The 15,216-nt window shown below is 41.3% G+C and overlaps 1 protein-coding gene across 1 annotated transcript in view; it reads right to left on the reverse strand.

Annotated features, from left to right (window-relative positions):
* Positions 1–12,467, reverse strand: part of slc12a3 (solute carrier family 12 member 3) — a 41,629-nt gene extending 29,162 nt beyond the window's left edge. The window contains exons 1-5 of the mRNA XM_055648567.1: positions 10,476–12,467; positions 6,130–6,261; positions 3,451–3,526; positions 1,873–1,968; positions 903–1,042 (exon numbers count right to left, since the gene is read on the reverse strand). Of these exons, the coding sequence (XP_055504542.1) occupies positions 903–1,042; positions 1,873–1,968; positions 3,451–3,526; positions 6,130–6,261; positions 10,476–10,784 (753 nt within the window). The 5' untranslated portion in view covers positions 10,785–12,467. The remainder of the gene's footprint in view (positions 1–902; positions 1,043–1,872; positions 1,969–3,450; positions 3,527–6,129; positions 6,262–10,475) is intronic.
* Between the last annotated feature and the right edge of the window lie 2,749 nt (positions 12,468–15,216).

The following is a 15,216-nucleotide window of genomic DNA, read 5'->3' on the forward strand; positions in this document are numbered from 1 at the left end:
ATATACAGAGGGATCTTGGGGTCCAAGTCCATAGCTCTCTGCAAGTGGCAACAAAAGTAATTGGTCAGGGTATTGAGTATAAAAGTCAGGAAGTTCTAATGAAGCTTTATAACATGACCACTTGGATTGTTTTCTCTGAAATGTCAGAGGTTGAGTGGAGACCTAACTGAAACATATACATAATTATGGGAGGCATCAGATATCATGGGGTAGAAGAAAGTCAGAATATTTTTTGAGCAAGCTTTTTACCATAGAGGGGGGAACACAATATGAAAGCAGATACACTAAGTGGGTTTTCTCCGAGATCTTTGGATTCCTCCCACCCTCCAAAGGTGCACAGGTTTGTAGGTTAATTGGCTTGGTATAAGTGTAAATTGTCCCTAGTGTGTGCAGGATAGTGTTAGTGTCCGTGGATCACTGGCCGGTGCAGACTCGGTAGGCCGAAGGGCCTGTTTCCGCACTGTATGTATAAACTAAACTAAACTAAAATCTGGAAAGAGGTGCAGCTGGTAGAGCTGTTACCTCACAATGCTGGAGACTCATGTGTGACCCTGGCCTCAGGTATTGTCCATGTGGAGTTTGCACAATCTCCGTGACCACATGGGTCACCTCTGGGTTCTCCAGTTGCCTCCCACATCCCAAAGGCGTGCGGGTTCATCGGTTAATTATTCAATGTAAATTGCCCCTAGTACATAGAGAGTGGGATAACATGGAACCAGTATGAACGGGTGATCATTGGACTTGATGGGCCGAAGGGGTGTTTCCATGCTGTATTTCAAAATCATATAAGCTGATATCAACAATCACCAGCAAGGCAATTCTGAGCTCATTGATCTTGAGAGTTGTCTTGAATTAGATTTTGATTCTTCGAAGAAGAATATGTTTAAAGCAGTGTAACTTACAATGAGGAGATCCCTGACAGTCTCAGCGAATCCTACAGTATGCATAGAAACCGCCACTGCATTTGCAAAAGCAAAAATGAGACCAATGGAACCTCCAAGCTCCGGCCCGAGGCTCCTGGAGATGAGGAAATATGTACCACCTGAAAAGTAGCAAGAAAGACCACAGGAATATAAAACAATTGGCTGCGAGTATAGAACACATTATCATACAAACCAAAAGTCCTATCATTTTCAACAATCCAGGAATGAGTGAGTTAACATTGATGAGCGTTTGATGAATCTGAATCTGGGCCTATACTCGCCGGAGTTTAGAAGAATGAGGGGGGACCTAATTGAAACCTACTGAAAAGCAAAAGGTCTGGATAGAGAGGATGTGGAGAAAATGTTTCCACTAGTGGGAGGGTCTAGGACCCGAGGCCATAGCCTTAGAATAAAAGGACGTACCTTTAAAAAGGAGATGAGGAGGAATTTCTTTAGTCGGAGGGTGGTGAATCTATGGAATTCATTGCCACAGACGGCCACGGAGGCCAAATCATTTTTAAGGTGCAGATTGACAGATTCTTGCTTAGTAAGGGTGTCAGGGATTATGGGCAGAAGGCAGGAGAATGGAGTTGAGAGCAAAAGATAGATCAGCCATGATTGAATGGCGGAGTAGACTTGATGGGCCGAATTTTGTTCCTATAACTTATGAATCCAAGAATTAAATTAGAAGTCGCACAACTTTATTCTCACAGGAATGCGAGCAGATTTCCTGCTCTGGTTTCTACCACTATTACAGAATAAATTAAACAGAATCTGGAAATGGTTCACCTCAATTGTCCTCATATCCTTTTCCCATGAGCTGCTCATACCCTTCCCTTCAGGCCTGCCCTCACTAACACATGTCGACCCCTGAGATTAAAAGGCCAATATAAATTCTACTAGACAAATTTGCGGTCTACAACATGAAGAATCATTAACCAAAGTCTACCTGACTTGACTTTGCCGTTAGTAGATATTGCTGATATGGATAAACCTGTTATGCTGGTTACGACTACAGACATGATGATGATTAACCACGTCAAAGCTGTAATGGAAGCAAACAAAATCAAAATTATTGCCATTTTCACCACAATCAAAAATATCCATTGCTTTAAGATTATATTTATTTGCAAGGGCACCTGTAGCTGGCACAGAGTCTAATAGCCTAATAGATTTTAGCTTGCTTCAGGTATGTTGACATATTGACCCATGATCAGGGTATATAGTGGTACAAATTACAATCATCTCAGCAACAGATTCTTGCAAAGCCAGCTCTGTTATATTGCTTGCCTGCACTTTCGGTCCGTTTCTTTATTTTTCTCAAACTCTTTGTTCCCTCTTCCTTTAACTGCAAATGGAGTGATGGTTTCATTCATTTATCATCCGATTATGTTTCTCCTTTCAACTGTCTCTTTAAATCCTACCTGCATGCAGTAGTCCATTCCATCCGCCCCTGTGTTCCCAGTGCATGAAACACTACTGAAGTCACATAACATCAACAAATTGCAATAATGAACCATATTGATGTAATTAGACATCCTACGGACTTCACATGAGCACATGAAACAAAAATTGACACCACATCCTATGGGGCGGTATTAAGACATCATCACAGGTTTGGATATTGTAATGTTATATCAAAATTATAATTGAAAGTGAATTAATTTACGATGTATTCTTGTTGAGGCAAAACTCATTCACTTGCACCAAAATATCACGGCTGAACATAGTCCTGCCCTATCCTTGTTGCACACATGCATACTTTTTATGCAGAGTTTAATGAATGATGATCCCAACTGATTTTCTGGTGATAGTGCAGGACATTGAGGGACAAAGTGACCTTCTTAATGAGGAGCAGAGATTATGATGTGGTCCAGTGCTACAATATACAATGGATCCTCTATTGACCCGAAAGGGAGCCAGTGGAATTATTGTAACAAACTTTCAAAGACACAGATAAACTATAAGAATTATTCCATGTACATCACGTCAATGATATAGCGTTGCTCCAGTTACCTTTTAGTTTAAGTTAGTTAAGTTTAGCGAAACAACTCGGAAACAGGCCCATTGGCCAACAACGTGAGCACCAACCAGCCAGCAATTATCTATACACTAGTTCTATCCTACGCAGTAGGGACAATTTGCAGAAGCCAATTAATCTACAAACCTGCATATCTTTGGAAGGTGGGAGGAAACTGCAGCACCCGGAGAAAAGCCACGCAGGCACAGGGAGAACGTACAAACTCCACACAGACAACACCCTTAGTCAGGATTGAACCCAGGCCTCTCACGCTATGAGGGAGCAACTCTAATGCTGCGCTTCTGTGCCACCCATTAGCACTTTGAGAGGCACTCAAAGTACTTAGTCCTCACGGCACATGGTTTGCTGCAGAGTTGGGGAGGATGCGAGGAGAATAAAATAGGGATTAATCTAGGGTTAATGTAGGGTTAGTGTAAATTGGTGGCTGATATTCATCATGGACCGAATTACACAAAAAAAACTCAAAGTTCGCAAATCCTCTCTTACCTATTCCAGCCTGTGCAGTAATCCATGATAACCGTAAATACAGAATAACGCCCCAGATATTCAGCATACATCGAACCTTGGGTGGAAATCAACATATAAAACATGCATTCAAAATGACACTCACATTCAGTCAGTTGAGCCAGATCACTATGATGTGCACAATGTACTTTCTCTGTAGTTTCTTAGGAATTGCAGTACATATGTAGTTTAGTTTAGTTTAGAGATACCGTGCCTTTCGGCCCACCGGGTCTGCGCTGACCAGCTATCCCTGTACACCAGTACTACACACTCGGGCCAATTTACATTTTTTACCGAAGGCAATTAACCTACAAACCTGTACGTCTTTGGAATGTGGGAGGAAACCGTAGCTCCTGGAGTAAACCTACACGGTCACAGGGAGAACGTACAATCTCCGTAATGCCAAGGGAATGCACCTAAGGTCACCTACAAAAGTCTTATCTAATCACAGAGCATGTAGTATATTTGCAATATAATTAATGTAATAAAAGTCAAATAATAAGTAGCAGGTTAAAACCCTTGTTTGGATTGGTTTACTGTCACGTGTACTGAGGTGCGGTGAAAAGCTTTTGTTGCGTGCTATCCAGTCAGCGGAAAGACTATGCAAGTCTTACAATCATGCTGTCCACAGTGTACAGATACAGGATGGAGAATAACTTTTAGTGCAAGATAAAGTCCAGTATAAAGATAGCCCGAGGTTCTGCAATAAGGCAGATGGAAGCTCTGGACTGCTCTCTAGTTGGTGATAGTATTGGTTTAACCTTCATAACTTTAATTCATAATATTTACTTTGTCATCAGAAGCTATCGATTGAATTACTGCTCCATAATGCCTGAAAAGTTTCACCTCAGGTGCAAGTTCAAGATGAAGTTGATTAAGAATTAATATCATGTATAATGGGCAAATGAAACATTGGTACAATTTTCTGGTCAATGAGGCACTAGCCAATGACCTCAAAGAAATATTCCAACAACATTCTACCGGTCTCCACACATAAATGTAATTTGTACTTTTATTCTGAGGCTGTGCCCTCTGGTCCTAGACTTTCCCACTAGTGGAAACATCCTCTCCACCTCTACTCTATCCAGACCTTTCACTATTCGGTAAGTTTCAATGAGGTCTCCCTCATCCTTCTAAACTCCATTGAGTATAGGCCCAGTGCCATCAAACACCCATCATATGTTAACCCACTTATTCCTGGAATCATTCTCGTAAACCTCCACTGGATCCTCTGACAGCATGACAGCAATCACAACATTCAATAATTATCATCATAATAGGTAAATCTAGATGATTTCCCTCATTATTTACTCGGATAACATAAATGGTATTAATGTTCTAACTGGACACAGGTTCATCCACTATGCACATCAAGTTGATTCATGCCAATTCTGATCTCTTGTATAGCACCAAAGAAAGTAACACTGTCTTTAGTAAGGAACTGATTTTGTTGTGAAGCTTTTTTCTCTTGTATCTCTTAGATAGATATCTACATTAATTGCTCAATTCTGTGAAGGCTTGCATAAACAGACTGCAATTGTCAGTGAAACGTTATAAATGAAGAAGCATTATTACCAGGAAAGGCAGCACCATAGCGACATGTCAAAAAGAAGACTGGGAACTGTCATCCATTTTCTGAACCAACATTTTAAGAATGTATTTGTTGGGTTTCTTGTCAATATTAAAAGCAGATTTTGACACGAGGAACTTATAAAACGTTGGATGTGTTTGCTGAGAATATATAACTAACAACTGTGCAGAAGCCTTTCGTGAAAGTCTTCCACAACCTTCGTATGGATGGCAGTCCAAGGCAGCGCCTGGACCTCCGTCTAAAAAAATAAAAACTTGTAATGCAAATAATAAACCACTGGGGGATCTTAGCGGTTAGACAGCACCAGTGGAGAATAATGGACAGATAATGTTTCAGGACCCTTTTACAGACTCGATTAAAGAGCATGAAAGCTGTAGGCATTACGGAGGAGAAGCAGTGTTGAACAGGCCCTTCGGTCCACTGAGTACGCGCCGGCCAGCGATCTCCGTACACTAGTCCTATCCTCCACACCAGGGACAATTTACAGAAGCCAATTAACCAACAAACATGCACGTCTTTGGAGTGTGGGAGGAAACCAGGACACCCGGGGAAAACCCACGCAGTCACGGGGAGAATGTACAAACTCCGTACAAACAGCACCCGTAGTCAGGATCGGACCCGGGTCTGTGGAGCTGCAAGGCAGAAACTCAACAGCTGTGCCACTGTGTCGCCCCTGAGAGAGAGGTTCTCACAGGAGAGAGAAGAATTTCTTCATCCTTAAGTGCCTTCATACATTCTTCACAGATATGTCTGCAACAGCACTCTCTTTTGGAGTGATGCATGTGAAGTAAATACTTGAGCATGCAAACAGAGTTTAAAATCATTTTTAAATTGTCCATCTTTCACAGCTTGCAACATTACTGAAGGTTATAATTGGCACTGACTGATCAATCCATTACAACACATGAAAGCTGTATTAAACACCTGATGCCTTGTCATTAGGACAGCGTCATTATCTATCGCTGGCTGATATTAGAAACTAATTAGTTGTTGAGGAATAAACATTATAACAGACTATCCCAATTCTCTTTTTATGCAGAATTGTAGCACGGGGAAGAAAGAGGACATACCAGGACACCTTTTATCCAACCAAACCGGACAGGCTCTACTGGAACCTTGTCATCGTTCATTTGTCCCTCTCCTTTGCCAAGTTCATCATGGGTTCTACTTTCATACGAAGGAGGGGAATGTTGTTCTGTATCCTGGAAGGCAATGGAATCATTTCAATAATTTATCAATCTGTGCACATCAGGTAGTAGAATGAGTGAACTCATACACATCATTATGATTACACCTTATTACATCTTTGGAGTCACAGAGTGGTACATTGTGGAAACAGTGCCTTCAGCCCCTACTTGCCCACACCGGCCAACATGTCCCAGCTACACTAGTCCCACCTGCCTGCGTTTGGTCCATATCCCTCCAAACCTGTCCTATCCATGTACCTGTCTAACTGTTTCTTAAACATTGGGATAGTCCCAGCCTCAACAACCTCCTCTGGCAACTTGTTCCATACACCCACCACCCTTTGTGTGAAAAAGTTACCCCTCAGATTCCTATTAAATATTTTTCCCCATCACCTTAAACCTATATCCTCTGGTCCTCGATTCCCCTACTCTGGGCAAAGGAATCTGTGCTCCCACCCAATCTATTCCTCTCATGATCTTATACGCCTCTATAAGATCACCCTTCATCCTCCTGCGCTCCAAGGCACAGAGTCCCCGCTTACTCAACCTCTGCCTATAGCTCAGACCCTTAGTCCTGGCGACATCAAAGGACTAGTTTCAACATCTTTGTAACAAAAAACTGCATGTTCAAAATGTGATATCATCTCTAAATACTCTTCAGAGTATTGTCTAAAATATTAGCCTGCTGATTCTCTTTTCAAATACTCCTGAACCTACCATATACTTAAAATGTTTCATAGTTTTATTTTGATCTATTTTAGACAACTCCATTGTACCAGACTGCACACCATTTACAGGGCAGCATCTAATTTAGAACTGCACGCTATTCCGTTCCAAAGAAGATATCATGAGACAACCTCCAGCCAAGCTTATGCCCACGGCTGACCTCAAGTTGCTCCTTCTGAGCTGGGTAATGACTAATACATTTAATATTTCGTAAGTTCACTCAAGATTCATCTTAGCCCCCTGCCAGCGGTTGGGTAACTATTTATTTGCATCCTCATCAAAGACCATCAGATCCCCATGTACCCAGAGCCTCTATCCTTTCATGGGATGGCCACCACAATTTTACACGTGTGCCAAAAGGCAATGAAAGTCGTACTCACTACTTATCCTTAACTTGTACTAGTTCATCCCTTGTCATTCTATGCCTAGTTTTTAAATCAACTTTGGGCTTGCATCGAATTCCTACAACTGCACATGGAAATTGACTATTTGCCCCACCGGGTCCATGCTGACCATCAAGCACCCATCCACACTTACACTGATCTCATTTTTATTCTTCCCAGGTTCTCCTCAATTCCTCCAAGATTTGACCACTCTTTTACACTCTTGGGAAATTGACAACATCCACTTAACTTACCAAGCCATGCACCTTTGGGATGTGGGAAGAAATAAGAACATACTCAGTAAACCCATGAGATCCCTAGAAGAATGTGTAAACTCCACACAACACTGGAGACCAGAATTGAATCTGGCTCAATGGAATCATGAGGCAGGAGCTCTATTAACTGCCCCACCGTGCCACTATTTCTAATCAAATTCGTAAGCTAATGGCCGAGTCCCCTCAACACCCCAAAAAGACGGGTCTTATCTGTCTCTGATTACAATTCCAATGGAAGGTTATTCCTGTGATTCTCATGTATTAAATGTCTGATGAATGATCCGATACTTCTAATCTTCTATTACCTTCCTTCCCATTGAGCATAGGGTCAATTTCATAGAAACATAGAAAAATAGGTGCAGGAGTAGGCCATTCAGCCCTTTGAGCCAGCACTACCATTCAATATGATCATGACTGATCATCTAAAATCAGTACCCCATTCCTGCTTTTTCCCCATATCCCTTGATTCCTTTAGCCCTTAGAGCTAAACTTAACTCCCCCTTGAAAACATCTGTGAATTGGCCTCCACTGTTGAGTTCTAAATTTCTCCCGGTCCTCTGGTTTGCTGCTTCCTCTGACCAATTTATATGCCTCTTCCTTGGATTTAATACTATCCTTGATTTTCCTCGTTAGCCATGGTTGAGCCGCCTTTCTCGTTTTATTTTTTCGCCAGACAGGGATGAACAATTTTTGAAGTTCATCCATGCGATCTTTAAATCTTTGACATTGCATCTCCACCGTCAACCCTTTAAGTATCATTTGCCAGTCTATCCTAGCCATTCTTTCCCATTTTAAGATTATTTTATTCTTTTTAAACTATATACTTTTACCTACCCTTTCTGTCTATCACCAAACTGCAAGCATTTTTTTCCCTAATCAGTCTCAATCTTCTTTAGGGAGATAAATGTTTTACTTTGTTCCATTTCTTTCAAAAAACAGCACCCAAAATTTTAGGTAGACAAAAATCTATGGTGCTAAGGAATAGGTGACGTTTCGGGTCGAGACTCTTCTTCAGACTGATGTGCGGGTGGGAGTGGGAAGAAGAAAGGAGGCAGAGACAGTAGGCTGTGAGAGAGCTGGGAAGGGGAGGGGAAGGAGGGAGAAAGCAAGGACTACCTGAAACTGAAATTGGAGAAGTTCATACCGCTGGGGTGTAAACTACCCAAAATGTTAGAATCTGATGTTAATTAAATGCTAGCTACTAAATGGGAGTGGTTCTTCTCTTCTTCTCAACCTTTGGCATTATTAATTTTTTTTAAATTGGTAGTCAGAAAATCACCCTATTTTAAGCAGTGACCACCCGTGGATAATAGCTGAATGCTAGTACCTGTATATCTTGAGCTGGTCAGGTAAAACTGGAAAATTTGACCAGTGAAATTTGGGCATCTGCACCATTGGAAATGGAACTTGTCAATAGATTTGGGGATCTGCTTCTGATGATAGACATAAAATGCTGGAGTAACTCAGTGGCTCAGACGGCATCTCTGGAGAAAAGGAATAGGTGACGTTTCGAGTCGAGACCCTTCTTCAGACTGAGAGTCATGGGAATGGGAAACGAGAGGTATAGACGGTGATATGGAAAGATATAGAACAAATGAGTGAAAGATATGTAAAAAAGTAACGATGACAAATGAAACAGATCATTGTTAGCTGTGGGTTAGGTGAAAACGAGTTACAGCCAATGAGACTCAACAAGCCGACTTTGAGACTAGTACAATGACTTGAGTTGGGGTGGGATGGAAAGAGAGAGGGGATGCAAGGGTTACTTGAAGTTAGAGAAATCAATATTCATATTGATGGGTTGTAAGCTGCCCACGCTAAATATGAGGTGCTCCAATTTGTATATGGACTCACTCTGACAATGGAGGAGGCCTAGGACCGAAAGGTCAGAGTGGAAATGGAAAGAGGAATTAAAGTGTTTGGCAACTGGGAGTTCAGGTAGGACCAGGTGGACTGAGCCAAGGTGTTCAGCTAAACGATCGCCCAGTGTATGTTTGGTCTCGCCAATGTCTAAGAGTCCACACCTTGAACAATGGATACAGTGGATGAGGTTGGAGGAAGTGCAAGTGAACCTCTGTCTAACTTGAAAAGACTGTAGGGGTCCCTGGACAGAGTCGAGGGAGGAGGTATAGGGACAGGCATCTCCTGCGGTTGCAGGGGAAGGTACCTAAGGAGGGGGTGGTTTGGTTGGAAAGGGATGAGTTAACCAGGGAGTTGCGGAGGGAACGGTCTCTGTGGAAAGCGGAATGGGGTGGAGACGGGAAGATGTGACTAGTGGTAGGATCACGTTGCAGGTGGCGGAAATGTCTGATGTTTGGAAGGTTAATGTTTGATTGAAGTATTTTGGGTTTATATAACTATATTTTACGAATGAAGACTATTTATTGTGTCCAAAGACTCTAAAAGGGAAAACAGTTCAAGATAACAATAAATGTAAAAATGAAAAAATAGAGTTCATGTGAGAAGTTTGATGAGCATATTATTTAGCATAATATAGACATAAAGTGCTATAGTAACTAAGCAGGTCATGTAGCGTCTCTGGAGGAAAAGGATGGGTCTGATGAAGTGCCTTGACCCGAAACATCACCCACTCTTTTTCTCCAGAAATGCCTGACCCGCTGAGTTACTACAGCACTTTGTATCCACAGTATAAACCAGCAACTGCTGTTCCTCTCTAGGCACTTACTTACCAGAATTTTAGTTTCTCAAGGAAAAAAATCAGACCGTTTGGAAGAACACCATGTGGTGTGTGATTTAATGATCTACACTGATTCGAATCAGGTCAAGTTAAAAGTGATTTTGGGCAGAACAGGGGTCATTGTGGAATGGCAGTGGAGCCTCTTACCATCATGTAGCTGCGGAGGTCGGCAAGGGTTGGTCTGTTTTTCTTTCCATCTCCCGCTACCTGGGTGTTGGCATAATACTCGTGGCTGGGCACCACATCCAGAGTGTTGTAGCCGAACGTCCTCAGATAAAAAGCGCTGTTTTGGGTCAGGTTGTTGGAGCTAAGGCTGCCGTAGGTGAGATCAGGTTGGCAGTAGATGTTCGTGGTGTCTTCCTCATTGCTAATCTGGGTACTGATGGTGAACCTGCCATGGGAGATGGCTTTGACTCCCGAGCGGACAGACTGCACAGAGCTTGTGGGATCTGCCATTGTATAGGTTCACAACTCTTTGCCAGCAGATGAGAAAATAATGATAGCTGAAGCTTAACAGCAGGGCTTTTATATGGGAGCAATCTACAGCAACAGTGACAGGAAGTGGTGCCGGTAAATTAAACCGACAACCACCCCAGGGCAGGAGTAACTGGTTAATAGTTTATTATAAAGGTCAACAGAAATCTTGGTTCATTTTGATTTAAAAAACCCACACACACACACACACACATATATATATACCTCGCCTAGAGAACCAATAATGGGAGGCCAGAATTTAAACTTGTTCAAACTACTCTGAATGAGGGTGATTTATATACAACACAGAGACTACAAAACCAGCTTCAGGAGAAACCCAGAGGTGACCCTATGAGTCATTGAATATAATAGGCTTGGCAAAAATTGTTTTGGGAGGCATGGAGAGACGATAAAAAATAAAGTCAGGTGTAGGATTGAGAGGGGCAAGAATGATGTTGATACAAAAGGGAAGAAGCTTGTCCTGTGTTGTTACAAAATATATCTTCCGTTAACCCCAATGCGCTTTTCAGCCAATGAGGTAAATATATCATTTTGGGAAGTTATTTTTAACCCAGATGAGATCAATTTCTAAATCCAGCTTTGCCAACATGGTTCATTTGCTTTTACTTCAGCACAAGCTTGACCGTTGATGGCAAAGCCAAGACTTCAACTTGTATGTATTCAATTGGGCGACACGGTGGCGCAGCGGTAGAGTTGCTGCCTTACAACGCCAGAGACCCGGTTTCGATCCTGCCTACGGGTGCAGGTCTGTACGGAGATTTGTATCCTCTCCCCGTGACCTGCGTGGGTTTTCTCTACGATCTCCAGTTTCCTCCCACACTCCGAACACATACAGATTTGTAGGTTAATTGGCTTTGGTAAAAATTGTAAATTGTCCATGGTGTGTTGGATAGTGTTAGCGTACGGGGATCACTGGTCAGCGCGGACTCAGTGGGCCGAAGGGCCCACTTTCACGTTGTATCTTAAGACTACACTAATTAGTGGATAACCTTCCCGCACTTACTCAATTGAGCAGGACTATTCAATAGGACGGGTAAAAGTCATCACACAATTGTGTCAAAGTCACAATAGATTGACTTTGAAATCCATAAAGCTATTATGGGTGCTTGTAAAACAGCATCCAAAATAACCACTTCTCATTTTGCTATACTTTCTCTCATTTAAAATTGAGATACCCAATGACATAAACTGTATTCCAGTTCATGCGTTTATTCACAACAAATAGGATACCAAAAATTATAATTTAAAAATGTGTAACGATGAAAGGAATCAATTTAAATGCCGAGTGTTTTCCAGATGTTATTATAACGGAATCAGACCATGTAGAAAGTGCCCCTCGGCCCACCGAGTCCATGCTCATCATCAAGCACTGATACTATCTCACTCCTTCCACATTCCCAGCAACTCTCCTGAGATTCTACTGCTTACTAATATATTAGAGGCTATTTAGTGGCCAACCTTCCTGTCTTTAGGATATGGGGCAAGCAGAACACTTGAAGGAAACCCACATGGTCACAGGAATAATGTGCTAACTCCACACAGACAAACCTGGTTCGGGAATAAATTCAGGTCACTGAAGCTGTGAGGCAGCAGCTCTACTGGCAATGAGTGCCCTGTGCTGCCTGTCCTGCTTTTTCAATGCCAGACATCTTTGTGTAGTGTGCTTTCTACATGTAGAAAGGACGATTAAAAGAGACGAGAGCAAGAACCCCTCAGTTTGTATAATAATTGAACTACAACTGAATTGCATAGCAATAAAGTGAAAACAAAATTCTATATCGTGTTTTGTTAAAGCCTGAGGAAGGCATGGATAATTGATTTTGAGCATTCAATGCCTTTGGGCATTAAAATTTCACATTAAATGTCAGACAAATTAAAGAGAATGCCAATGATAATAGTTCCAATAACATGGTCATTTAGGCAACTACTTCCTTCAAGTCTGGGTCACCATGTTGCGGATATATCCGTTTTATATTAAATGGTCGTTCTCCTGCCCCCAACAGAGCCAAGTAAAACTTTTCCACCTTCAAAGAATTGTTCTACAATATTAACTCAACGTATTCAAATTGATGAGCACCCAATAAAACAATTAAATCATAGAATTGGTTTGCATCAATGTCAAATCTAAAGTGTTACAATGTCGATGTTATTCAACTTTTACTTGATTGCAGGCTGTGATATATTATTAAAAATACATGAACAGATCATCAGGGTTCATATAAAAAAGTTTATTGGTATCATTTGATAAAAATAAAACAAAAACTGGCTTTCTCTTCATTATATAAAATTCATTTCAACACTTTCTGTATACAAATTCTGCATTTAGTAATGCCGGCTGTTTCATAACATGTTTTCAATTTTCTACAAAAACATTTAACATTTTCAAAAGTTGGTGCAAAAATAACCATTTTAAACAGATATACTGTATATTAATTTGCAATACCCTTTCAAGCATTAAACTTATTAATTTACATCCCAATAGGTATAGAGATGAGGGTAGTTTTATGCGGAATTATCTGCATAAATGCAGAGAATGAAGATACTTTTTCATAGCATTTCATTCATTCTATTTTAACTGGGATGGAGGAGAGGGTTCACAAAATTGCTGGAGAAACTCAGCGGGTGCAGCAGCATCTATGGAGCGAAGGAAATAGGCGACGTTTCGGGCCGAAACCCTTCTTTAGACTGATGGAGAGGGTTTGTTGGGTAGAAGGAAATAGGATAGAAAGAAACATGCAACCAATATATTAGTATAGAAATGCCACAATTAACTGGAAACACATAATGTACTTGATCCATGACAAGAGTCTATTTCTGAGAATCAGCCCATTTTGTAGATCACGCTTAGCAATCTTAATATCAATGCTGCTGTTGTTAGTTGAATCTTCATTTATTTTCCATGACATATCAGCTGATCGGGCACTGTTGTGCTTTTTCCATCTCGTCCACTTCCACTTGTAACTTTCCAGAAGATTGAAAGAAGGTCAACAAGTGCTTCTTTCAAACATGCTCTTCAATGTTCCCTCTGTGGGGAAACACGTGCCCTCTGCTCATTATCTTCCACGTTCGATTTGAAGCGAGCAACCACAATATTCAGACTGTGTGGCACCTCTGCGGAACAGGGGTGCTTGATATTGCTTTATAAATGACAAATATGATGAAAATACAATTGACTGACTAGCTATTGTCACTTACCCAAACGTCAGGCGATGCAAGAACATTTCCAAAGCAGCAGATCTTGCAGTGAAGCCAGTGGTATGATGCAACCCTGGTGTTGTGAAATAGCCGGATCGTAGCAGTTGCTTTTTGCCGGCCTGATTCACAACACCAGCTGCTGCACCAATACCAACCTCAAATCATCCATGGCACATCAGTCTGTGGCCGTCCACTGTAGTTGTTATCAAACCGAGTTAAATTCATTTGTTCATTTACAGAAAAAGGAACTTGTTCTAAATATTTAACTTTATAATCAAAGATGCTTTGACAAATAATTTAAAAAAAAAAACCCAGCTGAGCCAAAGGTAAAAAGTAATGTTCACTTCATTGTCTTCATCTTTATCGATGCTCATTTTCTAGTTTGATTTAATGGTCTCCAGAATCAATCAGTTTTCTGAAAGTTTTTCCTTTCACCTAAATGCCTCAAAAGAAATGTACAGCCTTCCCTTCTTCAAGATACAACTGGGGAGGAGTGGCTATGAATTTTACTCTTGCTGTCTCCAAAGAATGACTTCTGTTGGAAAGGACATGATCAATGTATGGGAAGGAGGTAAAGTCAAATTTACGCATGGTTGTAGTGCCCACATATCAAAGAGCTGATATATATCAATTCATAATTTGAGAGGAGTGAACTTCCATCTGATCCAGATACCAGGATGTGGGATGGGAGTGTTGAAGCCTCACGTGAAACTGTACCAGCTACAAACTACTGGCTTCAAGGGAGAGTTGGAGAGGATAAGGGCGAGGGTAATTTCCTGAAGAAAACTGGCAGAGAATCAGTAAAACAAAACTTGAAGAGTGTGGAGTGATAGTTTGCAACATGTGTTGCAAATAGATGGTGCATTTTCTATGATTCCTCAAAGCAAGTTCCCCATCTCCTGCAAGATCTCAACTGTATCAAAGGTACCAAGGGAGAATGAACGGGCAAGCCATGATAGCACTGAGGTGCAACATGGATCAAAACAAAATATAATAGGATTCTGACACTTTTCCTTCTCCAAAAAGAGGGGAGAGGGGAAATAATTTTACACAGTAAGTTACAATGATCTGGAATGTATGCCTGAAAAGGGTGGTGGAAGCAATTCAACAATATTGTACAAAAAAGTGAATTGGATACATACTTGGAAAAGGTGTATAAGATCAGAGGGCAAGTGAGACTGATTGGCCAGGTTCTGCA

The sequence above is a fragment of the Leucoraja erinacea genome, chromosome 17 (genome assembly GCF_028641065.1).
Source record: "Leucoraja erinacea ecotype New England chromosome 17, Leri_hhj_1, whole genome shotgun sequence".
Classification (NCBI taxonomy): Eukaryota; Metazoa; Chordata; class Chondrichthyes; order Rajiformes; family Rajidae; genus Leucoraja; species Leucoraja erinaceus.